Here is a 27,841-nt window from a genome sequence, read left to right as displayed (position 1 = left end):
CCCTCCCCATTAGAGGTGTGCAAGCCGGTGTAAGCTCGAGCCTGAAGCCTGGCTCAGCTCGAGTTCCTTCCTGTTTGAACCTCCAGCCCATAACGAGCCGATCTTTACCCAGGATGTGGCATTACGGCCAGAGCTGACGATTTTGTAACGGGGAAAAGGGGTCTTTGCGTCTGCTCAAAAGCCTGTGATTCTGGGCAAATCACTTACTCTCTGTGCCTGTAAACAATTAATGTGTCTTTGACGAAAATCGGCCGCTAAATGAAACAAGAAGAAACAAGGCACGTATTAGAGCTCAGGTGTGAAGAGTTTTAGGAAGCCTATGAGGATATGCCTACGAATGAGAGAACCCTTTAAAGTTAACATGAGCAGCGCTGTGCTGAGCATCCACCCAAAGCTTAAATAAAAAACAAGACCGAGGGCATTGCTGTGGGGAGGGGGAGGAGAAATGCGACACAGCGGGCAGGGGAGGGGGCGGAGCGGGGAGAGCGGCGATGAGGGTGGGAAGCAGCGTGGGAGAGTAATTGATGGGTGGGGCAGTGCTGGGGAAGCCTTTGATGTGGCCTGGCGGCCATGGAGAAATGCTGCTGGGCATGCTCGTCCACGAGGAGTCACGTGACTCTCTCGTGCACTGTCCAAAATCCGCCGAATCCACCTGTTAGGAAAGGAATTTTTTGGGTTGACAACAATAGGTTCGAGTAAACTCGACCTAAAAAGGAGTGCAACAGAATGAAGACTCTGTACAGTCAGTCCATTAGTTACAGTTTGGATGTGAAATGAAATTCGAATCAGCGAACACGAGTTGATGGTATGATTGTTGGTGTGGGTGCAAACCCTGCAATTGTGTGGGAGAATTAAAGGGAGATGGCAGACAAGAAAGAGAGCCAGATTAAAGATCATCAGTAGGAAAGGGATACCGAGTTAGATGATAATGAGAAGAGGGGCTAATAGGGGATCTATTAAATTCAAGACTATCTCCATACTATGTTGTTCCTCCTTCGGTTCGGTCAGACACTCAGTAGTCAATTACTGGAAGATCAGGAGTCAATGCAACTGAGGGCCCAAGTGTTTCCACTGCCCTGAGTGCACCCTAGAAGTGACATCTCCGTCTGTATCAAGTTCATCTACAGGTGCAACTGTTGCACCTACAGTCCCTGCTTTTGTGGACATCGAATCATAAACATCTCCAATAGAGCCAGCACCGAAAGAGATTTATGTATTAAGATTTTGGGTGGAATTCTAAGAAATCGTGAAGGGTACAATTCATCCATGGTGATTGAACAGTTACTATGAGGTAGAGTTGAGATACTTGAGCAAGGAGGCTTCTAGATATCCCGGTGGAGTAGCCAGAAAATGAAAAGGCTCCGTACTTGGACCAAACATTTAATCACAAAGCACACATGAAGTGAGCCGACCATCCTTACAAGAGTTCTCTTCGCACTTTCATCCTTCTATCCATCTATTAAGCCATTCTTTCTCCCTTCTGTTTCTTAATTTTCATCTATTTATCCATCAATCTGTCCCTCCCTTCAACTTTCCATCAACCAGATCATGCTTACGTACATAAAATCCAACTATTTGTTCATTTACCCTTTCATATATACATCCTTGCTTTCAACAATCCACCCTTAAAAGCACACACTCATGAATCAATCCAGGCATCCTTTTACCCTGCTTTTCACTCTCCCTTCTTCCCATCTGCCCATTCTTCCATCCATCCCTTTATTCATCAATTCACCTATTCATCCTTTCACGCTTCCATCCTTTTTTTAAATTATTTTTTATCCTCATCTACGTTCCTGGTTTCCAACTGCCATGTCGTGGTACAAGGGAGAAAGGTGTAATGGAGTACAGTCGTACTGCCTCAGCTTAGACTGGTAGGGATTGAAAGAATATGGAGATAGCAACCCGTTCCCAACAACAACTGGATCCACACCTATCCTCTCAGCTTGTTGCACAGGAGACAGATAACAACCAGATAGCCAATTGCCATAAAGCTATTGCCAGGCCAACAGACAGGGAGCGAAGAAGAAGGAGGCAGGCATAGCAAGAAGAGTAAACCATGGCTGCGTAATCATTGGATCCGGGGGGAAGAAAATAAACACCGGTTCAATTGTTTATTGGGATCAAGCAAACAAGTGCCAAAACGCTCTTTTATCTGGCTTCCCAACCCTGGCAAGATCTAGTTTTGAGATTTGAAGGATTGAAGAGCTCCAGTCGAAGAAGGTCGGGGGGAAGCGTCCTTCCACCGCTTACAGATTTCTCTGCGAGCTGCCAGAATGGAATAGTACAAAAGATTCTTTGCGGGACTGCGAGTCTGGTCCCCAACTCCAAAAATGACGAGGCATAGGTCAATCTCTACTGTAAAGCCAAGGGAAGATGAGAGTTTACTGCTGATTGATTCCCAAAAAGGTACTAGGTGAGGACAGTCAAAGAACATAGGTGTGTCCGGGGCTTCCTTCAGACCACAACGTGGGCAAGCCACCAGGACCCCCGAGGTAAATTTAGAGAGCCTCTGAGGGGAGTAATACGCCCTGTGCAGGGTAAAGAGATGGTTTATACGGAGCCAGGCTGGTTTGACTAGGTCCCACATTACTCTGCAAGACATTAGCCACAGATCTTTCACGCTCAAGCCTGGCATCAGGTCACCCCACAGTAATTCGGGAAGATGAAAATCACTGTCAGTCTCTTCCAATATCAAATTGTACCAAAGGGATATCTCTTTCTTTGCTGGTGGTTTATTTAGCAGAAGAGATTCAAGTTCGCTGCCTCCTCCTATTGGCAAGTTATTTTGGCGTGGAGTTTGAGTGTTTGCAGCTTGAGCCCAACTTGATATTTGCAGGTATTTAAATCTCGAAAGACCGGGCCCCCGTACCAGATATTCCCATGGGAGCAGGGTCCCATCCGTAAACAGATCCCCCCATACTGTTAACCCGGCCTCTCTAAGTGGAAGCGTTAAGCTGTCGTCCACCCAACCTGGAGCCAAGGGAAGGTCCCATATTGGGGATCTGCTGGAGTAATAACCCAATTTTATTGAAGACCTCACCTTGGCCCATATTTTCGCTAAGCCCTGCAGGACCTTCAGTTTTATTTTATTTTTTAACTTGGGATCCCCAAATTTAAACAGGTAACCAGACTGCCCAACTCCTTCGTTATTCAATAGAGCCACAAACATACTTCCGATGCCCCATCTGCTAGCTTCTTTATCAAAATTCTAGCGTGTGAGAGTTGGAATGCCCACGCATACATCTGCAAATCTGGGCCTGCCAAACCCCCCTTCTCCCTGCGACGCCTGATCTTTTTCCAGGCTATCCTTGGATTTTTATTGTTCCAAATAAATGAAGTGATTTCGCCCTGTAATTTAGTCAGCAAAGTAGGGTCAAAAAATAAAGGAATTGTATTAAACAAGAAGGAAATCTTCGGTAAGATAGACATCTTTACTAGGTTGACTCTACCTAGTAGAAACAAAGGAAGGTGCTGCCATGCTCTCATCAGCTTCCGACATTCCTTTGCTACCAAAGTTCGAAGGGGCAATCAGGCTAATATCCTTAACAATGTTTAGCCCTAAGTAACGCAAAGATGTACTCAGTTGCTCATTAAGACCACTCACCTCATCGTTCCATACCATTATCTCCGTCTTTGAGGCATTTACCTCATAGCCTGAGACTTCCCCAAATTCCAAGGCCACCTTTATGGCAGCAGGGAACGCGGTACTAATCTCCGAAGTCATTATCATAACGTCGTCCGCGTAGAGAGCAACTCTCTTTTCCCAATCTCCACAGATAAAAGGCTTGATGGAATCATCCTCTCTTAATCTTTGAGCAAACGGCTCAATATAGAGATCGAAAAGCAAAGGTGATAAGGGGCAGCCCTGCCGTGTTCCTCTCGTAATTGCGAATGGTTCTGAGAGACCCCCGTTCACCAATACAGAAGCGGTCGGGCTATGGTACAGGAGTTTTACCGCTCTGCGAAAACCCTTGCCCACATTGAATTTGGCCAAGGCCCCCGACAGGTACATCCAATTGACCCTGTCGAAGGCCTTGGTGGCATCCATCCTGTCACCTATTGTTCCTTCCACCCTTCGATCCATTAAATTTTTCTATCTTCACTTCTTTCACCCTTCCATTATAACCTTCGCCTCCTCTTCCTCCTTTCTTTTCATGTTTCCTAACCTTCCACGCTTCCCTTCTGTCCCAGTTGTTTCCCCTATGTATTTACCAATCTTTTTTTTGTCATGCATATTTTTTACTTTCTTACTTATCTCCCTCAAGCTTACTTGTTCATCATTAATATTTCTGTTTCCTTGAGTATGGATATGTGCCCTCAACAGACACCCATGTTATCTGCGATGTTATTCCCCTGCAGTGATTTATAAGCATTTCTTCTGCAGACAGAAAAGTCCAATTACTCTGTCAGCGTAAAGCTTCCTCTGTCAGAAGAGAGTCCTATACTTAGGACACCAGACTGAAAAGTGAGTGAGAAAGGTGTCCAAAGCACTCATCTCTGCGATCCTGAGAACGTACCGACCCACAGTAGAGAATACATTCCCAGGCAACCTAACAGTTTAATATATAAAGCAATGTTAATGGACTCAGTGTAAAAGATCAAAACTGTATAAATACATTTAGATGAAATTATTTAGTCTTCAATTATCGAATTCATATCAACGCATTCATTATGTTAAAATACCGATTTAGTGACATACATAGCAATATGTATTCAAAACATAGTCGATCTCCATAAAATTACAATTAAAAACCCAAAATGTGGACGAGGTTAAGTCTTCGATGAGCGTTTCGGCGTGATGTGCGCCTTCGTCAGGAATTGCCACAACGTATTATTTAGATGGTTGGTAGATGGCACGGCACTGGATAAAAATGGTGTGCACGTTTCTTATCTTTTATGCGCTAAAATCTTTGAGTTCTAAGTCTCCCAATTATTTTCTGAGGAGCTTTGTTTTCTGAAAGTTCTTTATTATTTCCTAATGCGGAGTAATTAAATTGAGTTAAACCTGATTTAGGTTAAAATTCTCTCTCGCTTTTCAAACTTGATATGTACATGTACAATTTATCTGACTCAAAATTAAAATAGCGGTCAAATTGGATCAGGGCAGTCCACATGAATGGCAAACACCCGTTAGATGCACCTTGTATATATAAATTAAATAAAAAATTACTGGAAATAAAAAAATTAAAAAAAAAGAAATACAGCTCCTCTCCTCCAACGTAATTTAAACTTGTATCTATTGAAAAAGGCCTTGTTCTTGACAACTTTCACAAATACTCACCTCTGACGTAATCTGACCTGGTATCTCTTGAAATAGGCCTTGTTTTTGTCAACCTCCTGAAGAATGCTCATACATCTATCTTCAGTCTCCAAGTAAAGTATTCCCTCAGACTTTCACTTGAATGAACAGTGGATGCCCGAAAATGTGGTTTTAAGGAATCGTAATGCATCAACCACGATAAGATTAAACAAAAGGTTATACTTTATACAGAGCAAGTCTGAGGGAATACTTTACTTGGAGCCTGAAGATAGATGTAAGAGCATTCTTCAGGAGGAAGACGTAACCTCTGCCGCATTATGAGTCTTTTATTGTAATTTTATGAAGATCAACTATGTTTTGAATAAATATTGCTTTTTATGTCACTAAATCGGTATTTTTTTTTTCTCCTAGACCTGAGAATTTATTGAATATAACTAGCAATAGCAAAACAAGCATTTATAGGAGGCATGGTATACAAATAAATCATAGCTGTCTTATAATAGGAAATGTTCTCCTTAAAAAGTGGAATCAAAACTTTTTCCTAAAAAGGCAGAAAAAATTGTAGAACAACATTAAGTGCAAAGTTGACAGACAAACTGTCACAAGGACACAAAGCAAGAGCCATGGGGTGCCTAACAGGGCCAGGGGAAGCAACCAAATAATGTAGAGTGCTGAACCTCAGTACTTCTATTGGCTTCGATGCAGATTCTGGAATGCCTTATCCACTTCCAATAAAGGTCTTTAAGTGTTTGATGAGTCACTAAAGAGAGAGAGCCTCTGGACAGCTGAAGAAATCAGGGAGGCATAATATATGCTCTGCTTTTTAATATAACATAACCAAGGGATATGGCCCACCTTGTCCAAGTTCAAACACTAAATCGGTATTTTAAAATAATGAATGCGTTGATATTAATTTGATAATTGAAGATTAAATAATGTCATCTAAATATATTAGTACAGTTTTGATCTTTTACACTGAGCCCATTAACATTGGTTTATATATTAAACTGTTAGGTTGCCTAGGAATTTATTCTCTACTGTATATTTACTCTGTCCTAGGAATTGTCTTACCAATTTGTCAGGGGATCCTTGGTACTCACACTTAATGGACCGACCCAATACACTAAGAGAAGTCAGGATGTTCGTAGGATCGGTTGGCTATTGTTGTCAGTGGATTACAAACGATTCCCTAGTCGCAAAGTCCCTACAGAGGCTTAATCATAATGATGTGATTGATCCAGTTACTTGGAAGGAAGAATGCAAGAGTGCCTTCCTAGAGCTCAAAAGCAATCTCTGCAGTATAGCAGCCCATGGGATGCCCAACTATGCCAAGGACCCTTCCTCTTCTGTCATGAACGTGACAGGGGCACCTTGTCTGTATTGGCACAGTTCCTTGGAGAAGTGAAATTGTCAGTGTTTTACTTTTCAAACACAGTAGCTTAATTGGCTGTAGCACTTCCCGAATTGTTCAAGATCTGTTTATGCGGTTATCGTTGGAATCCAGCAAAGTGATCGTATTGTAATGGTTAATATACTTATTGTGATGGTTACTCATTTGATTGAAATTTTACTGACCTGTACTCCAATCCAGCACCACAAACAGTTGACTATCCCGATATGAGCAATTAATTCTAGCAGTTCATAATATTACAATCCGCAAAATGGTGTAATATCCTGAGCCCTGCAAAACTTGGCAATTTCAGATTCTGATGATGAGTATGACGATTTCCACTATGACTGCCTGGCCATTCCATTGTTTATTAGCATTTGTATTGCATGCTAAAGGAAACTATTCCATGCATTCACCCAGTTTCTTTATGGTACATTAACAGGTGTGATCATTGGAGGGAGCTATGTGAGAAGCAAATTAGCTGGAATTAATAAATATTGGGATGTGTTAGAACTGGCTATTTCTGGTTGGCTAAGGCTGACGCCAAAGCCAGGCAGAAACCACCATTCTAGTCAGGGCAAGGGAGTCACATGCCAAGATAACCCCTGCTCACCCCCTTGGTAGCTTGGCACGAGCAGACAGGCTTATCCCGGAGGCAATGTGTAAAGCATTTGCGCACGCACACAACAGCACAACATCCTAGGCACACCACAAAAGGAACTCCACACTAGGTTATATAAAAATAACTTCTGTATTGCAAAACACATCAGATAGTAATCACTCAAAATACATGGTGCCAACTGGCAAGGGCAACATTCACAAGGGATTATTTACACAGGACAGGGCCACATGGGTGCCTGTCAGAATCAGCACTTAGTAGAAATAGCACTTATAGAACATAGAATATAGGATATAAAATCACTGTAGCACAAATTAGCAAATATAGCACACAACCAGTAACCACTGGTAACAGGTAAGTAACACCTACGCAACCCTAACCACCTTAGGAAAATGTCACGCAGGGAACCAGGACCTCACTAGGACCACCTGTACAAGAAAGAAAAACCACCTCAGTATCACAATACAATTAGGGGTATAGGCAAGAACACATTACACATGATGCATCACAACATTCAGAGGTGTACTGAAGCATAAAACATACATTCAGCGGTGTAAGAACAAGGAAGACACATGATGCATAAAAAACATTCAGAGGTGTAAGATCAAGGTGCGTAATCATATTAAATGCATTACATTTCCTAGCACCACATCAAATTGCGCAAAAACTCACATTAGGCAATTACCATCATAAACATAACAGGTAACCACATTGCGTAAAATCACCTTAGGGCCTTGCGCCCTATTCACCTATCAGCCCCCAGGCCAACTGGCCCTACAATAAAGGGACTAAAGAGCCCTGTGTCCAGAATGTCAGGGCGCAATCCCAATGCAGCGCAAGTCAGGGGTGCGCCACCGGCGCAAAAACCTAAACGTTACAGCTGCCCACTAATTGCTGGGCAGCTGAGGACAATCCCAAGCGCCTAAACGGTGCAGCTGCCCACTAATTGCTGGGCAGCTGGGAAATAACAAAACTGTGGCATGGGCTCTCAGTAGCCCTTCAAGCAAATTGCGCCACATGTTGGAGCCACACAGGCTCTGGTATCAACTAGGCCCCTCAGGAGCCATCTGGCTCTGAAACAAATACTGCGGCCAAATGCTGGAGCCACACAGGCTCTTGGGACAATAATGTCCCCGTGGTCGTGGGAGCCTCGAGGCTCTAAACACAAATGCCCCCAGGGAGCCTCGTGGGCTCTAGACAACGTTGGGGCAACCCACTGCCAACCGGGGCCGCCCTTAATGCACCACCAGGAACACGCCCCTAGCTGAGCACATCACGGGCCATCTAGCCCAGAACACAATTCTCCACGTTGGAGCGGCCCTCTGACACACGGGGACGCTCTGACATAGTGCCTCGGCACGCCCGGCACCACCATAATCCAGTGCCTCCCTCGTGGAGCGGGAACCGAACTTCCCCCGCATTACCCGACCCAGCCCTCACTCACCGGACCTCGGGCGGCGGCGGCTCCTCATCGCGGGATTTCTCTGCCGGGGCTCCTTCCAGGACACGGAAGCCCCGCTATGCCTCCGCGCTTCCACCATGCGGCAGCGTCATCTTCAGCAAGGGGTGAGCGCTGAGCCAATCCCAGCGCGGCTCTCTGGACGAGCCCCTCCTGACGCTGCACTGCTCCCGGCTGGGCCAATCCCAGCGTGAGATTCCCACAGTCAGCCAATGACTGTGCTGCTTCTTCGCCGAGCCCCCCCCCCCCAGAGCGAGCGAATCACAGCGCGGCCGCTCCGAGGCTGATCCCGGCCCGGGCCGATGGCGGTGACCCTTCGAGGTGCAAAACGAGGGGTGGGCACCCTTGAGAATAAAAATAAAAGTGCTACTAAGCGCTTGGGGGCAAAATAAAGCGCTCCCAGCGCTATAAGTAAAATACAGCGCTCTCAAGTGCTCTAGGGGCACAGGCAGCACATGAAGCGCTCCCAAGCGCTAGAAGTATAAATAAAGCGCTTCCAAGCGCTGTGGCATCAGGCAGACCCCCAAGACGCGCTCCCAGCGCTAGGGCAACAAAGGTCCAGCAAAAAGTCCTTCAGGGGTCCAGGACAAGTCCATCAGGTATCCAGGGGCTGGGCAGGGCCCAGGGAGGCAAGCCTTCCCCTGGGCCCAAGCAGCAGCACGCCCCTGGCAGGATTCAAGTCAGAAACAAGAACATTTTGAAAGGGGACACAGCCCCTTTTTATACAGAGAAATCCTTTGTCTAGAAGGGTGCAGGCAGTGTGAGAAACAGCTACAACTGGTTATAGGGAACTCCTTTCACAGGCCAGGCTAGGAACATCAGACGCACCACAGTGGGTGGAGCCAGCATTGTGTGGGGAAAGCCCAGCCCTATTCAGGCCCAGGTGCACCCCTCCCCTCACATCAGCATGCTAAACACTCCATTCACCACCGGGGCAGACCCTCCCAGACTCTTGGAGCCAGGTTCACCAGACAATCACACGCCAGACACAAATTACACAAATATGCAAACTTCTAAAAGTGGCACTACACACAATCATGCCGCATATATCATTGCGCAGCATTCAATCTCACGAGTTTGCACATACCAAACTCGACCCTGCACTCCCCACACATCAGGAACTACCATGGTCACACATATTCCCAATGCATTCCTATGGGAGGGCAGGTCACTCACCACACATACACAGAGAGCTCACGCACTTTACACTGTACCACAGTGAAAAAGTGCGCAGAGGCCTAAAATCACCAACACCAGGTCACAGAAACAGGCTAGGAAAAAGCAAAAAGTCTCGGGGTGAACCTGCCAAAAGGGCCGGGTCCAACAGAATGGTTCAAAAAAGAGTTTAAGACGGACAGTCATGAGATTTAGAGTAATTTATATACAGAATAGGCATATAGAAGGTAGTAGGAAAGCAGAGATATAATAAATAAATTAAGGAAGGGAAATCGGAAAAGTTTAATTACAGATCAGTTTTTCATGCAGGATTTTAAGGAATATAGCAGGTGGAGATTGTTTGCAATAGCATCCAATCGGTGCCTGTAAACCAATGGAAAGAAACAGTTTTGAATTTAGCTCTAAGTGAATGTGGCCTTTAACTGTTTTTGTAGAAACACTTAGGGGCGGGTTTTTCTATATTTCACACAGCACAGCAAACCACCTTGCTGCTGCACTGCATGAAAGGGAAAGGGCAGGAATGCACAGTATTTAACAAGAAACAGCACATTCCTGTCCTTTCCTTGCATTGGCGCACAATGTACTACCTGGCGCCAGAGCAGGCAGATTAGTGCTCTGGTGCAAGGGTGCTTGCGTTGTAGTTAGGATTGTTTTTGTGAAGGAAGGGGCATCTACCTGCACAAAAACAATCCTCAGAGGCATTTTCCTCCTTTTCCTATGTATGCTGCACAGTGCAGCACATATAGAAATAGGAAAAAACTAGAAGAAGTAAAGATATTTCTCCTTGTTACGCCTCCCAAGCTCTACCAGTAATGGCAAACCTGGGAATGCGCCAAAATGATGGGTGGGTGCATGGTAACACCAAACGTTCCACCCCTGGATTGCCTCCCTGGGGAAGACTAACACAATGCAGCATTTTGCACTACGTTTCTCTAGATTTATCAAGCCATGTAGGGCTGCCCAAGGTGGCCTTGCGTGGATTGATTAATCTGTCTTAGTTGTCGCATTGCCTTTGCAACACCTTGCGTGGTGCAACTCATTGATATATATGCCCCATGGCATATAAATAGTTGGCATATATTTCCCTTCATGTAACAGGAAGCCTAGTACTTCCTGAGACCCCTTTGTGAGAGACTGTCAGCAGTATGGTATTTAAGCACATCCCACTACTCGTCATTACAATTTGACAACATCATGATCACCCTCCTGAATATAAACAGTAGTTTCTGTGCTACAATTTATGCAAATTATTTGACATCACTCATAAACTACACATATGACATATGATATATGTAGACATATGTCTACAACTAGACATATGTTATGTAAACAACCACCAACTTAAAATATAAAAAGTCAATTGATAAACATGTTGCAGGAGTCATCATTAGTAAGTTCAGTGCATGTTTCCGACCCATTCACTACCTGGATTGGAAGATTTTGGGGTATATTTACTAGGAAATTGCGCAGTGCGGCGCTGCAAGCCATTTAGCAGCGGCACTCTGCGTCATTTATAAAATAAAGGGTTGTGCTTTATTTACAAAAAAACGTTGCTCTGTTCTGTTTTCCCTAGTGCGAAAGAAAGCTGCCTAGCGCCAACACAGACACCCTTGTGCCATAGTGTAAGAGTGCCTGCATTGCAGAGATGATTGTTTTTGCGCAGGAGTGACATCTTCCTGCACATAAACAATCTTTCAAGGCGATTTTCTCTTGTCATGTGTGCTTCAGAATGCAGCCCATATAGAAAGAGCAAAAACGAGGAGAAATACAAGGTATTTCTCCTCATTGCGCCAATCTAATGCCTGCTATTCAGTGGCGTTGGTTTTTGACGCTGCCTCAGATTTACAGATCCTTGTAAATCTCGTGCAGCATAAAAAAGCAATGGGTGTTGAGGTGGAACGCCCACAGCAACACCCATTACACGCCCCTTTCACGCAGATACGTGCGTGACAAGGGGCGATATTTTCAAAGTGCCGTTACGCCATGCAAAGTGGCTTAACGCTGATTTGTAAATATGGAGCAGGGCATTGCCCCATGGGCACGTCATTGATGTTCCGATGGCATAATGCCCTTGTAAATATGACCCTTTGTCTCCAGCGACCAGCTGAAGAGCACCAGACCCCACAGAACAGACACCATGTTCTGCATAATAGAAGTGTCTGAGGTCCCTCAGCTTCCACCTTGTCTTGTAGTGGGGCATACCTGGCCATAAACTGTTGTAAGTGTATCAGGGGTGAGCCCATTAGGTGAGGCTCAGCAAGCCTGTGTCCGCGCTGTGAGACCTACCCGTATCCGCCGAGCTCGAGTAGCTCGGCGGATGTTCAGTCCCGCCGACCCTCATGTGGCAAATAGTCCCTGACCTTTAGGCATAGGAGACCCCACAGAGGTAACTTACATCACATACATGACACGAGCATGTCTCTTCCTTTCCTCACTTTTTGTAAGGTCCTGATGAATCGCTGGTAACTTGACCCTAAGCGAGAAACATGTCGACCACGTTCATCTCTAGCCTTCTCTAGTGTCACTCAACCTAACCTGTTGACACCTAGTAAGCTAGTCCCACGTTTTAATTGCAGCCAGGGGACCCCCAGAATAAAGTGAATTCCGGTACCCCTTGCTACATTTTAACAATCATACCATCATCAAACACCTTCCTGCCCACACACCTCCACTTCACCATAAGGCTGTTGGATAAAAGATCTCCGCCAAAGAGCCCCTCTTGAGGTGAGCCCGTCGGGGATTGCACCGCCTCCCCGACGAGGAGCAAACGCCAATGATGAAGCATGACATCCTTCGGGGTGTGTGAGGCAAATACATCCAACATAATGGATGCCCCAAGGTGTCATTCTAACACCTTTGGTCATGCCAGTTAAACCTCCCCCACTTCTACATAGGAACAGTACAGCAACCTCTTTCTTGCATCCTTTATTTCCAAACAGGGAGCCAGATCACCTCGGTCCCTTGGGGTAGCAAGACACAGCACAAAGCAAAGTCTTCTTCAAGCAGGGGGAGCCAGCGCACAAAGCACAGTCCCAACAACCTCTTCCTGGGTTAAAACAGCATCTACAGACCAGCCCCAGATCATGAAGCAAGGGCCGGTCCTTCCCAGCAGTCTCTTCAGTTGTTCCTTCCTCAGCAGAGGTTCCTCTTGACCACAAAATGGGTCCAAGCCTTTTCAGTCTCAATCCATTTCTATTCCAACGTTCAGGGGTCCCAGCTCTCATAGTTATACCACTAAATGCCTTTGAAGGTTTTTGTGCTCAGGGGTCCCTGACCCCTGCCTCAATCAGTTCTGGGTGTCTCCCTCCCAGTGTCACCTTTCTCCCTTTGACACTGGGGGTCTGGATCCTTAATCACTCAGCAGGAGATGGGTCAATTGTTTTATAGCAGCAACCAAGGCCTCTTTGCCTCCCGGGGCTTCTCCTCCACCTGCTCTCCAGATGCAGGTCAGCCTGGTGCCATCTCAACGACTCCCTGGGTCAAGACATCCCCCAGCTCCTCTCACCTCTCAGATCCAGACAGTCAATCCACATTCAGCAGAGACACACAGAAATGCTTAAAGCACAAATCTGAGCCACTTTCTAAAAGAGTGGTTTTTGAACATACAGTGACAAACCACTTTCAAAGAAAGATGTGTTATGACACTGTGAGTTCATACAGACTAACCTTCAGCTCTCCATTTTAAACTTATGGGAAACTAGGCTAACAAAACACAACACCCAGCCTCCCCCATTCTGTCCTATGGGCAGGATGGCCTTTCACCAATGACAAATGAAATGGAGTGTTTTTCACTGTCAGTACATAACACACACCTCAATATATGTCCTGCCTTTTACTTACAGTGCACCCTGCCCAGGGGTCACCCGGGACCTACCACAGGGGTGCCCACTGTGTACGCAAAAGGGAAAGTAAGGCCTGACAAGTGGTTACACTTGTCAGGACAACATGCTAACTTAGCAAACTGCATGCAGGCCCTACACTGCAGGCCTGAGTTCCCTTCTCCGCGCACCTTTGCATTACTAGTCCTGGCACACACAGTGCACATCACACCTTCACTTAGAAAATGAGCAACTACATTTTAAAATAAATCTAAATGAAATTAAACTGGGTGTTAAGTAATAATTCAATGAATGTTTGTTCAGACGCTTTGATCGGTAAGGGGCCAATACAAAAGAGACACAAAGATGGTTATTGATCTGTTTGTTTGTTTTCCAGGTGTTTCTTAGCAGCAAGAGAGGAGCCTGGGTCCTGAGCCGTATCGAGGAAGGCGGCTACCCTTTTGACTTGTTGAACTTTTCCCGTTTTAAGACATGGATCCGGCTGTCTTTGCCTAGCTCCGTGGAATGGTGGCTGATAGAGAGGCATCTGAATAAGTGCTTTGATCAGTCAAACTATGGATTACAGCGAGACAGGTGTGTTTTTCTTTGTTCAAATGCTTTTATTTATTTTTCGACATAAAAACACAGAACACAATCAGACTTCAGAAGGAATTTAACTAGGAAACAAGCATGAATTATTAATCAAATCATGGAATTAGCAGAAACACACCAAGGGAGACTGCATACTGTACAAACTGGGGTAACGCCACATTATCATAGTCCGCCTATCGTAAGACAAATATCGTGGCCTACATATCATTTACAAAGATTTTGCCTCATTGGAGTTAATAGGAACTCGACACACAAAGGAATATTATAGAAACTTTACACACAAAGGGATGGTATAGAAAATCTACACACAAAGGGAAAGTATTTTCGTAAACGATATTTAATACACAATGTTTATTTCACATAATAAAAAGATCTGACTACGACATTCCAACACAACCCAATGAAGAAAATGGAGAGCCAACAGTGCGTACTACTGGATCTACATTTCTTAGTGATTCATATGAAATTGTTTTTGAGTGTTGTTATTCCATTTTTAAATATGGTTCTGTCTATTATAACATTTGAAGCAATTGAGCCCATCCTAAACCCTTGAGGGTAGAATTTAGGGTAAATTTCTAGGATGTCTATATAAAATGATTTCAGATAGACAGAAACCCTGTTTAGGGTGAGCCTAGCGTTGCAGCGCCTGTGCAGCTCGCTTTGCGAGCCAACAGTATTCAGTATAGTGTGGAAGCTTTGTGGAAGCTCCGCCCACTCTCCGCCCATCTTTTTCATTGGCTTAGGTCCTAAATGCTGCCTTCCGATTGGTTTAAGGCTTGTTAGTCCCTTCTCATGGCAGCCATGTCCTCATTTGTATCCTTCCATGGTTACTGGTCCCTTTGCTCCGAACACAATTTTCTTCCCTGACTCCCTCCACCCCCTCCCGCAGTCCGTGACTTCTCACCCTCCCTCCGTTCCTGTTCGTGCCTTTCCGCCCGTCTGTACTTCAATAGATCTCACGTAAATATGAGTCCTATTGCATTGCAAATGCTTGTTTCATTTCATTTTCTGGAGAAGTGAATGAGAGCCGCTGCGAGGCCGAGCTGAATAGGGCGCTCTCGCCCGCTGTAGTAACCATAATGAGGGCCCTTGAAGGCATAACTTGTACCTTTACCGCTCTCTGGGTTTTCCGAGGACACATATTTTTGGAGGGCTTAGGGTCTCCTGTTATTCTTTAGCTCTTCAAGTACTCGGAGCCCTTTCATAAGTTCAGAAAGTTTTAACCAGTCAGACAGGATCACATGTTGGCTGAACAGAGCGGCTCCTAATGATTATTGGACCCGCTTTACTATATGTGAGTGCTTTTCAGAAGTTTAAAGGTACATCAAAGTTCAGTAGATTAAATCCGTGTGGTGGGTAACCTCCTCAAAGAGCATTTCTTCCTTTCGCCTCGCCAGCATTTACACTAACCTGCTCATTTTCGTAGCTGCGCATGCTGTCACCTTGTGGCTGGTATGTGAATAAGAAATGCTCCTGCTTTTTTAAGACTACTGAACTCAGTTACTTAATATGTTTACATTTTTCATTTTTGTGTTTTGATAAAACTTTTAAGGGGCCTTTCAGTGAATGATGTTACAGTACATCTCAAAACTCAAGCAGACGTTATCAAACAATGCAACATTCTAAAACACCTCTTGTTGGGGATTGTTTGCAATGCAGGGAGGGGGTTATGTACTGTTAAGTTAGGCATTGCCTATTTGATGCATGGTATATGTATTACCTCTTTAACGTGTGTATTCTTTTGAGAGTCTTGGTTTAGGCATCGCTTGGTGTGAGTTCCAGTTCAGTGAGGCTGGTTCTGGTACAATCACTTTGGAACGTTGTGTGCTGTTCTACTCTGTTGTAATAAAACCTATATAAGCCTTTACTGGCATGTCTTCCATGTGAGTTATCCTACCACATGAATTGGCAACGAGCATGGACTGATCCCAACTCTGAGAACAGCGCCCTAACCAACATTGAGCTCTTCCCTCAGAGGTGGTGATTACTATTGCGTCACATTCCGTTGTGCAGTATTCGTGCCTTATACGGTATGATGTCAGAATCCACGGATATCACACCATCCCAGGAACTCTGCGACAAACTCAGCTCCTACCTCCACCTGAATATCAAGGCCCTCTACTTCAATTTCAGCCAACCAACGACCAGCACCACCGTCTTGCCGACCATCACGTCCTGGTAGTCCGCTACCGTGGAACTTAACACAGCGGCCATGAAGAAAACCAACTCGGGAGCTCCAGCAGACTTCTGCCCACCACACATATTCCACAGAGCAGCCACCGTCATCTCACCGAATTAGGATGCACCATCAACGCCTATCTCACATCAGGCATTTGCTCAGACGACTGGCGACGGGCGGAGGTAAAACCCCTCCTCAAGTAACCATCGGCCGATCCAACGGACCTGAAAAACTACCAGCCCATCTCTCTTTTCCCCTTCGCAGCCAAAGTCACTGAGAGACTCGTAAACACACAGCTGAATGCCTTCATAGAAGAGAACTCCATCCTGGATGCCTCCCATTCTGGATTCTGTAGCAACCACAGCACCGAGACCGCCCTCCTCGCTGCCACTGTCGACATCCACACGCTACTCGATCAAGGACACACTACAGCCCTCATCCTTCTGGACCTCTCCGCAACATTCAACACCGTCTCACATCGCACGCTCGCTGCTAGGCTCCACAACGTGGCAATACGAGGAGCTGCCCTCGACTGGATCCAATCCTTCCTCTCCAGCAGAACCCAGAGGATTTGACTCCCTCCCTTCCTTTCCAAGCCCACAGAAATCAACTGCGGAGTACACAATGGATCATCACTTAGCCCCACGTTCTTCAACATCTACATGGCCCCCCTCGCTGCCATCGTCAGACAACATGGGCGCAGCATCGTATCCTATGCCGACGACACCCAGTTCATCCTCTCACTCACTAAGAATCCCAAGGACACCAGACTATGTTTCCAGTAAGGTAAGAATGACGTGGCAGGTTGGAGAAAGGACAGCTGCCTGACGCTAAACTCAGAGAAGGTCCTCATTCTCGGACCCTGCACCTCTGCCTGGAACAACACCTGGTGGCCCTCCGTCCTCAGGAGCCCATCCACCCCTACGGACCACGCCCGGAACCTTGGCATCATCCTTGACTTCTCCCTCTCCATGAACCGTCAGATCAACGCAGTCACCTCCACTAGCTTTACCTGCCTTGGCACCCTCCTTAAGACCTTCAAGTGGATCCCCCCAGACTGCAGAAAGACCGTCACTCACACACTCATCACCAGCAGACTGGACTATGGTAACGCCCTCTACGCCGGAATCAACAAGACTCTTCTGCACAGGTTCCAGACCATCCAGAACACTGCAGCCAGACTCGTCCTCGGGACACTACACCTACGAGGCCTCCACTGGCTCTCATCAAGAAGAGGATCACCTTCAAACTCCTCACCCACGCCTACAAATCCCTCGACAACATCGGACCCAAATACCTCTACAAGAGTGTATCCTTCCACTTACCCAAGAGGAACCTAAGCTCCACCGACCATGCCTTGGCAGAGGACCCCCGCATCCGCAGAAACAGAACCATCGGGAGAGCTTTCTTCTACATCGCAGCCAAAACCTGGAACCAGCTCTCTGTGAACATCAGACACTCCCCGACCCTGCGCACGTTCAGGAAGGACATGAAGACCTGGCTCTTTGACTGATCTGGAGCCGCCCCCCCACCCAACGCCTTGCTACCCTCACGGGTGAGTAGTGTGCTATACAAACCCCCTGATTGATTGATTGATTAATACACCTGAATGCTATACATTCGAACGTATAAGGGCCTGTCCTGTGTGTGTACTAAGGATACCAGGATTCTCTCATTTTCACTCCTTTGGTCCACATGGCATTGAAGCTCAAGACTCCTCTGCGTTTCTCTGTGCTCTGCTCACTGGTTAGATAATCTGCTGCATTTTAATTGGCTGTTGTCACAGTGAAACTCATTGGAAGAATCAATCCTATGTACTAGTGAAGAGAACCATTAACGGTTGAATTATCCTCAGCTTTTACTCTGTTTACTTGCTAATTAGAATACCATGCAGTGGTCAGATATACCAGTCTCCTTTTTTCCCGAACCTTGATTACAGAATATGAAATGGAAACAAAGGTTCAAAACATTTGAAAGTTGTCTAATTGTGACGGGTATCAATGTTGAACCTATCAGAAAACAAGTCATCCTGTATATTGTTTTGATGCAGAAGGTCAAATGATTTATGACACCTTGATGGAAATCAAGACCAGTATTTACTTGACTGGTAAGTAGTTAACTGTTTCAATAGGATAATGCAAGGTAAATTATACTGTCAAAACCCTAGCCTTGTTGAAATGCTGGAAATTGCTAGGGGCATTGAAACATCCATCATGTCTTCCAAAGAATTAGGGTAGTTTAAACACATTACTGGGGAGAGGATGTGGTGTAACAGCTAGAGCGGCCAACTTTGAAGCTGGGGAACCAGGTTCCAGTCTGGCGTGAGGCTCAAACATGCTGTGATTCTGGGTAAATCACTTAATCCCCTTTGCCTAAAAATAAAATGAATTTGTCTGTCTGTAATGCAACTGGTGCTCATGTAAAGCGCTCATATTCCTTCGTGCTATATAAAACAGCAAAAAAATAATTTTTATACTGTAAACGCTGTCTTGTCCAAAACTAAACCTAATGGTTTATCACTTGTTGATGAGAGAAAATGTGATAAAAGTGGTGCTATTACTAATGGTATTTGTTTTAGATGGAGTGGAGGTCCAAAGCCCATTAGGTAATGCCAGGGTTATCTTGCCATAGGTAAAAGCTGCCTAAAATGTAAAATGGTTGGCCACATCACAGGAGTATACAAAACATCACAAAAGGTAGCAATAATTAATGAACAAAATATAATTTCAGCAGTGGCAAATGAAAATGATTTAGGCACTGCAAGTGGGGTAGTATTATCTATTAAGATGGTATCGGAGGCGATCCAGTATGCACCATAAAAATAGGCGAGATACAATTTGTAGTCACTGTGGATTCTGGGTCACCTGTAACCTGTGTAACTCATGATTTGTTCTCTAGGGAGTGGAGTCATATTGACCTATCCCCTCGTGGCATTCGCATAATTGCATATCGAGGTTTCTCAATCGATATGTTGAGTTACTTTCAAGAGAAGGTTGCGTACAAAGATAGAGAGATTTTCACTAAGGTATATGTAGCTAAGAGAGGTTACAGCATTTTGGGGTGGCGGGACCAAGGGTTGTTCAGGATGGTGTTCAGACCAGGTACAGCATATTGTGGGAACTCCACAGGGCTCTGTTTGAAGACAGGCTTGGCAGTGAGAAAGGTTTTGAACACAAGATAATTTAAAAAGATTCCTGTAGTAAATAAAATCAGAAAAGTACCATTAAGCACTTGAGGGAGTTGAATGAGCACATAGACGTGAAATGCATAGAAGGGGTTATATAACCTGTTGAATCCTCTCAGTGGATTTTTTCTAATAATGGTAGCATAGAGGGGAACAGGGGAGTCGAGATTGGGTGTCCATCTCAGGTCCTTGAACAAGAACCTCCTAGTAGACTGTTTTCCCCTCTCAAATATCAATGAAATGTTGGGTAAGGCACAAGGGTATTTTACACTCTAGGTTTGAGATCAGCCTACCACCAAATGGTACTCAGTGAAGACTCTAGGGGGCATATTATCAAGGACAGGCGATACATTATCGCCGCTTTTATCAGCAGGAAACTGCTGATAAAGTGGCGATAATGGCCTTGATAATATGCTCTATGAATTCCAATTGAAGCCCATGTTAGATGTGAATACGGAATTCAATCCAATGATTAACATTTTTATTGTCTATCTCCGTGACACCAGTCGGTATGGGTTTCCCTTCTACTGCTATCCACTGTAGGTATGGGTTGTTACTTATTTTTTTCCAGTCCTGTTTCATGCGAACACCGACTTTAGGAGGGCCCTTCCTAGCCACTTTTCCTTCTACCAAGAGATCGAAAGGGATGAACATGTGATCAGTCCAGGTCAGGGTACAAGGTGTTTTAACCTTCAAGGATGTTAAGTTTGTACATATGCAGTCCAAGATATGGCCTCTTTTATGGGTGGGGTCCAGTGTTATGTTATGTTATGTTATATGTTGATTTATAACGTGCTCTGTTAGTCGGGACTGTCCTGGCGCGGTGAGGAAACTGAGTCAGAGTGATCAAGGAGACAGCTATTCAGAATGTGTAAAAAGGTGAGTTTTTAACAATTTTTTTAAATTGATCAGGTTGGGGGAATATCTTAGAGCATCAGGAAGGGCGTTCCACATCTGAGCTCCCCTTACCGTCAGAGATTGCCCCCCCCGGGCGAACTCTCTTAAATCTGGGGACAACCACCTGCCTTCGGGAGGCAGATCGCAGCTGACGGGTCGGTAAGTAAAAGGCAAATCTTTTTGCAAGGTAGGGTGGACAAGGTCCATGCAGGGCTTTATAAACGAGTACCAGAGCCTTAAAACGCACTCTTTAGGCCACTGGAAGCCAATGAAGCTCCCTCAGTTGCTTACGAACGCTGAGCCTCCTCGGAATGTTATAGAGGAGTCGCACCGTCGCATTCTGGACTACCTGTAGCTTTCTAATCAGAAAGTCAGGTGCCCCGTTGTAAAGGGCATTCGAGTAGTCCAGGCGGGATAGCACAAGTGCTCTGGCTACCGTTTCTTTGGCCGCTTGGGGGAGAAGGGGAAAGAATCTTCGAAGGGTGGTCAGAGTGCCAAAACAAGTCCCAGCCAGTCTAGAAATCTGGTCACTGAAACATAGATCGGCACCGAACCAGACTCCTAGGCTCTTAGCTATCCCACACTCTCCCTTGGGGCAAGGTAATCCACTGGGCCAAATGGACTCCCTAAAGTCAGTTGGAAATTGGCCGTAGAGCAAAATTTCCGATTTGTCCTCATTGCATTTGAGGCAGGCTCTTGCCAGCCATGAAAATACAGAGGATAGGCATTGACGGACTCCTGATGTGCAGATATTATCCTTATTCCAGGTAAAGAGAAGTTGGGTGTCGTCGGCGTATGCCATTATCTGCGCACCCAAGTTCTCTGCTAGCAGAATCAAAGGTGTTAAATAGACATTAAATAAAAGGGGACTCAAGGTCGACCCTTGTGGTACTCCAGTCCCTACCCTGCGGTTAGAAGAGTGAAAGGGGGGTAACCAGATTTGTTGAGACCTGTCTGACAGGAAAGACCTGATCCACCCAAGGACCGCGCCCAAGATGCCAATGTCCTCCCGCCTAGACAAAAGCTGGAGGTGAGGCACCTTATCGAACGCGGCAGAGAGGTCCAATAAAATTAGAGCCGCTCTGCCAACTCCGTCCAGGCACTCCCTGATGGCCTTTGCCACCTCCACAAGCGCAGTCTCGGTGCTAAAGGAGGTACGGAACCCCGACTGGGCCAGATGAAGTTCCCCAGAGGATTCCACGAACCTCTCCAGCTGCCGAAAAGCGGCCTTCTCGCATACTTTGGCAAGGGCTGGGAGAAGGGATATGGGCCGGTAGTTAGATGTAATCAGCGGATCTGCTGTGGGTTTTTTAATCAAAGGGAGGAGTTTGGCTTGTTTCCACTGGGAGGGTACCTTTCCTAAAACTAATGACTCGTTGACCAGCGCAGTAACCATAGGGGCAATTACCTCGGCCACTCCACTCAGAACCCTTGCAGGGCATGGATCTGCTGGGAACCCCTACTTCAGAGCTTTTAGTATAGCCATCACATCTATCTCCTCAACATAAGTAAATTTAGACATCTTGGTTTTAGCCACTGTTGTTTGGCATAGTGAAGGCGAAGGTAGTCGATCGAGTAGGAGTTGATCGGCTTGCAGAGGAGGTGGCTGGTCAGAGGGTTTGAGACTATCTTGAATTTTTTGTATTTTATCAATAAAATAGGTGGATAGTTGCTCACACCAATCTGTAGAGATCGGGGCTGACATCTTCTCTGCCACCGGGGCTGTAAAGCTCTTAACAATGGAGAAAATTTCTCGGCTATTATTCCTAGCTTTAAGAATTCTAGCCGTGTAAAATTCCCCCTTGGCCGTCTTAATCGCCGCATAGTAATTTTGTTGAGCTACTCGGAGTTCCGATTTTGCAATGGGGCAATAATTCCTTCTCCATACTCGCTCTCGGTTCTTACATCCTAATTTTAAAATCTTTAATTGGTCAGTATACCAGGGGGATGTGGGGGTGGCCCTACGGTTATTTTTCCATTTACACTCTGGCAGTGATCTAATAGAGTCTATCCAGGATGAAAAATTATCAACAGCATCATCCAAGTTTTGTGCTTTCACGGGGCAGTGTGCTTGAGGGCCTCCACCAGGTCCGGAATGTTAATTCTTCTTGGGTGTTCTTCAGACTGGGGGTTAGGCAGCACACGAATGTTGTTAATGTCCCATGAAAAGTGAACTAGAAAGTGGTCTGACCAAGTGATAGGGAGGGGTGGGTCGATTAAAATGTTAAAGTTAGAGTATACCAAATCCAAGCAGTGACCCCCTACATGAGTGGCAGAGCGCACCTGTTGCACCAATTGGCCAAGATTACAGATCTCCTCCAGGTCCTTTACTCCGGGGGCTAGGCTCGTGTCCATGTGTAAATTGAAGTCTCCCAACATTAAAAAATGTGGGAATCTAAGCGCTCTCTGGATAACAACCTCCTCCAGAGATTTGATAAAAGTGCCCAGAGGACCAGGTGGACGATAAATCAGCAGACCCCCCAGGGTAAATTTAGGGGACAGGGCCAGGGAGAATTCCAAAGCTTCCCCATCCTCAACCCCCCCATACATTCTTTCATCAATGACCACTTCTCCCTATATGTCACAGCTAGACCTCCTCCCCTGCCTATATTACGGTCCAGTCTAGTGATCTTGAACCCTCTGGGAACAGCCAGTTCAACCACTGGGGCGCAGCTCTCATTCAGCCACGTCTCCGTGATGAAAAGGATATCGAGACCTTTGTCAATGATGAGTTTGTGCACTTCTTCTGAATGCTTTGGTAAGGATCGGGCATTAATAAGAGCAGCTTGAATAGGTGACTCACCCGCTTTATTAGACTGGGAAGTAGAGTGGGGATCAGAGAGATTGAATCGAAAATGACATCCAGAACAAATTCGTGAAGTAAAGTCTAAGACGTTCCAAGGGGCGCCACTACATAGGGGGTTGCAATTGAGGGCCCTCAAGTCATCAGTATTGTACGTGATAGGAGAAGCAGTCTCATACAAAGCAGTTTTTACAGAGTACCTGGCCCTGCGCGCTGCCGGGGCGCAGACGAGGCGCAGACGGGCTTGCCATCGTCGCGCCCGCTGCACCAGTCCGCTGCGCTCCCGGAAGCACATCGCTTCTTATGGCCTGTCACACCCAAGCACTGGACCGCTAACTCCGGCCAGGCTCGTGGAACACCCCACCCCAAGATGGCGGCTCGCCCTCCCCTCTCACGGCTGGAATGAGGGAGGACGCTAGACGCCAGTGTCAGTAGAGTCAGCCCAGCACGTTCATTAAGTCTTTAAAGCAGGACGCGTTTGAGTTCGTAGCCGAATCAAGATGGAGATTTAGATTGCCTAACAGTGTGAAGCTGGCGAATTTGAGAGTAAGATCACTAATCACTTCTGCCAGGCTATCCAGAAAGTCTTTCTGTTGGCCTGGTGGGCGATAGATTAAGGCTCCAGAAAAAGTAGTGGAGTTGTGTATTTGTAAACTGAAACCCAAGCTTTCAGGCTCCTTAATGTCTGGAAGTTGGAAAGAATTACATTTTACCGAGACTGGATGGATAATGGCAAGTCCCCCCCACGGTGTTTCTGCCTGTCTAGTCTTTGGATGTAGTACTCTTGCGGCAAGGCTGATACAATATCTGGGGTGCACCAGGCTTTAAGCCACGTCTCTGTGACGAACAGCCAATCTAAGTCATTCTCAGAAATTAAGTCATAGATATGTGCCCCATTTTTGCACATAGATCTGGCATTAATAAGTCCTCCTCGGAGGGTAATGGACCCGTTTGGCACTAAAATGTGTTCCTCTAGGGTCAACTCCTCCCTGCAGTGCTTACAACAGGTCGGTCCCCGCCAGTTCTCTACTTTTATGGTCTTATGACAGTGGCTATTGTAAGTGTTCAAAGGTAGTATCCTGTCTCTAGAGAGGAGGATATTAGACGTGGGTTGGTCGTGATGGATGGCCCTAGGCCCGGCCACGGCACGGACGGGCACAGACGGGCTTACCTTTGGCCCAACTTTGGCGCGCCATTGGTGCGCCCGCTGCGCGCGTCCGCTGGGTGTCAGCCCCATGTGAGCTTTAAATAGGAGGCTACTGATGGTCCTAGTGCAACCACTAGACCGTCACCTCTCTAGGATGGCCCCTGGAAGTGAGGGTGATAGAATCCCTCTGACAGTAAGTTCCAATTTACTAATGTCCCCACAATTAAAAAGATATACTGTGCAAAATCGTAATCATTAAGCTAACAGTACAAACGGCGATTTAAAATGCAATAATGCAGGTTGGAAACAATAGCGTGCTCAGGTATTTAACAGCGTGTCAGCATGTCAGAGCTTTCTGTGTAAGTGAGTGCTGCAGCGCGGCGATTTTCCTTGCCCTAAATAGGAGGCTACTGATGGTCCTAGTGCAACCACTAGACCGTCACCTCTCTAAGATGCCCCCGGAAGTGAGGGTGATAGATCCCCTCTGTACCGCGCTAGTCCACTCCCTCCACGACAAACAGCACAAGCTGCGGTGGAACTGGGAGATGAGCGGTGCCCTAGGACAGTAAGTTCAAATTTACTAATGTGCCCACAAATATAAAGATATACTGTGCAAAATCGTAATCATTAAGCTAACAGTACAAACGGCGATTTAAAATGCATGCCATGGTGCATGACACCGCACTCAGCAAGAAACGTGGAAGTGTGACCGGAGGGTCTACACCAAGAATTGGACAACCAGCTAAGGTCAGAGGAGGAAGTTGTGATTGGCCGGACCGGACGATGAAGAAAACCCAAGCTACAACAGGAATGAATCCTGACAGCAACAGCAAGGGAAGAGGGGGATAATCCGAGAAGGAACTGGCAACCGCACAGTGGGTGTCTGAGAGTAAGCCGCACAGCCTGCACGAACCGAGTCTCAAGTCGTACTTTCCTCGGCGTGTTCATCAGTCCTCCGTCATCAAAGTCCCAACAGGCCAAGAAGTCAAAGTACAGGAATGCAAGTGCCTCCCCAGAGAACATGGGTACCTGGCCACTCCCTCCCTCAGGTGATTGAGTCCTGACTAGACGCCTGCATCCATCAAGGCAAGTCATCACCCGTCATTGTTCCACTTCACCACATTCCAGTCCTCATCACTTGCGTCTATCGATACCATCTCGAATACTCATGGAATGGAGTCCGACAACATTGCCAAGCTAGCCAACAAGAAGACTCAGAGGCCAACTGCTAACCTGGTCTGCAGCTGAACTACGGCAGCGAGAGCATGTCCTGACCAAGATCCATACACCCTTGAGGTTTGTGAGAGAGACTGGCTATTGGCTCACCGGCGGTTTGCAGCTGCCCGCAGCCGGCACATACGCAGCCCCAATCATAGCCTATCAGCAGTCCCGTGGTGAACCTGAAGAAGGCCCTCCCCTGGCAGGAGAGCTGGAAGAGACATGGCCCCACCGTCAGGTCACCGGACACACCAAGACAGCCTCTGAGAGACTTCCGGATCCAAAGATAATCCAGTGAACTTTCACCATGGGCTCCAAGCATGATCTTGATGCACCCAGTTAATGAACTGTTGTTAATCACCACATAACATTATCAAGGTCAGAGACAAGGAGCCACCTGGGACCAAAGGGCATGCTTCCACTGGCCTGTTACTAGAGTGCAGCGGACATCTCCAAGCAAGCGTTCATGTCCTGAATCACACAGGTTAATTGATGAGGGCCTGCCGAGATCGTCCTGCTACAGTCGGAGTCCCCAGTCCTGGTCTGCTGTCTTCTGGATGCCTGACCTGAGAAATTGATGGACCCTGTGGTGTATATTTCATTGTTATTTCTCCCTACTGGTTGAACTATAGAACTTTTGTTTTATTAAAATTTTGGAGGAATGTTGTTTCCTGCGAGACACTTTCTAGTGTCTCGACAGGCACTGATTTAGTAGCCACTCTCCTATGGGAGTGGGCACACCTGCACCCCCACACGCATCCCTCACAGGCGTCATGAGTGATGTGAGACTGTTAATAAAAGGGCCCGAGCGCACGTGCTTGTGGCCAGTTGATTAACCATATCCAGTGTGTTGGTGTTAGTCCTTTAGCAGTATGTGGGCCTAGAGCCCACAACACAACAATTACTGCAGCCTCCTGCATCAGCCCACACTACACCCAGCCAGCCACTGATGCTCCCCTCTCACTTCCAGCACTGGCTTGGCTAACAGGAGTGTGTATGGAAAATATTAAAACTTATCCAGAACCTCGCAGAACATTCCGATGCTTAATATTTTGGTTTTCCACCTGAGCAGTACCGTGAAACGAAGTGAGTGTTATTGCAATGCTGGACAAAATCGCCTAACTAAACCGGTGCCCTGTGATCCGCATGGATGCAAGCAGACGTGGGATACAACAACACACACTTCACAATCAGACACAGCCGGGCACTCGTTACACCTGCTGTGCCAGTGATGTTTCTAAAAGTGTGACCCCAGCACACACTTGTCATTGCTGTAGCAACCGCTGCAGCAACAGTGGCCTCCGTAGAGTCACAGTGCACATTCCTGCACACCCAAGAGCACTTTTCATCAGCAATTGCCGCCACCCCTAAAATAAATTGTTATATTTATATTATGCACTTCATTGCCTAAGCTTGTGGCTCGCGCTGGGCTCGTGATGACTTGCCTTTTGTCATGGGCTGGGCGTTCTACTAAAAGGCGGTTGGGTGGCTGTTGGATTCCTGGCACTGCAGGTCGGGGTTTTCCTCGGTTCCTACTCAAGAATCAACTTACATCTGATGCCAGTACTTTGTCTCCAATGCCCTATTTAGTACATTTTATGGCGCCGTTGGAAAACAGAGGCAGACGGGGACACTGACTGCTACGAGGAAACCCGACGGCGTTTGCAGGGAGAGATCGACAGTTAAGAATCTACTCGCAACGCCAGATTGAAAATGAAGTAAACCTCGCTAAAACCTATTTCGGAAAAGGTACGTGCAAAAGCAAGGAAATTAAGGGGTGGAAGCTTATCCTGGAGAGTGCTGCCCTATGTCCTGAAGTGAGACGGAGCTAAATTAACTGTTGTTGCAGCTGGTCATCGCGAAGAACAGCGCACACAGCGTTTAAAATTAAAAGGTCAATCCCTCTTAAAAGGGCGATGTACTGTGAGTGGGCCCTTGTCATGTTGTACCTTTAAATATTCTTTTAGAATTGTTTTTCTTTAACGTTCTATATAGCTGTAAGATTCCTTTCCTAGCTTCTGTGAAGACAGTTGCTGGGGAAGAAGTCCTGTGTACGCTGTGTCCTACCTTGCTCCT

General features: G+C 46.3%; 1 protein-coding gene across 2 annotated transcripts in view; it reads left to right on the top strand.

Annotated features, from left to right (window-relative positions):
* LOC147747789 (flavin-containing monooxygenase 1-like) overlaps positions 1-27,841 on the top strand; it is a 472,774-nt gene that overhangs the window by 332,324 nt on the left and 112,609 nt on the right. For both annotated transcript variants that reach the window (XM_086955833.1, XM_086955843.1), the window contains one exon: positions 14,123-14,319. In XM_086955833.1, coding sequence (XP_086811959.1) covers positions 14,123-14,319 — 197 coding nt within the window. The remainder of the gene's footprint in view (positions 1-14,122; positions 14,320-27,841) is intronic.

Source organism: Lissotriton vulgaris, chromosome 1_1 (assembly GCF_964263255.1).
Source record: "Lissotriton vulgaris chromosome 1_1, aLisVul1.2, whole genome shotgun sequence".
Lineage (NCBI taxonomy): Eukaryota > Metazoa > Chordata > Amphibia > Caudata > Salamandridae > Lissotriton > Lissotriton vulgaris.
Note: the sequence above shows the minus strand (reverse complement) of the source record. Positions and strands in the feature narration are given on the sequence as shown.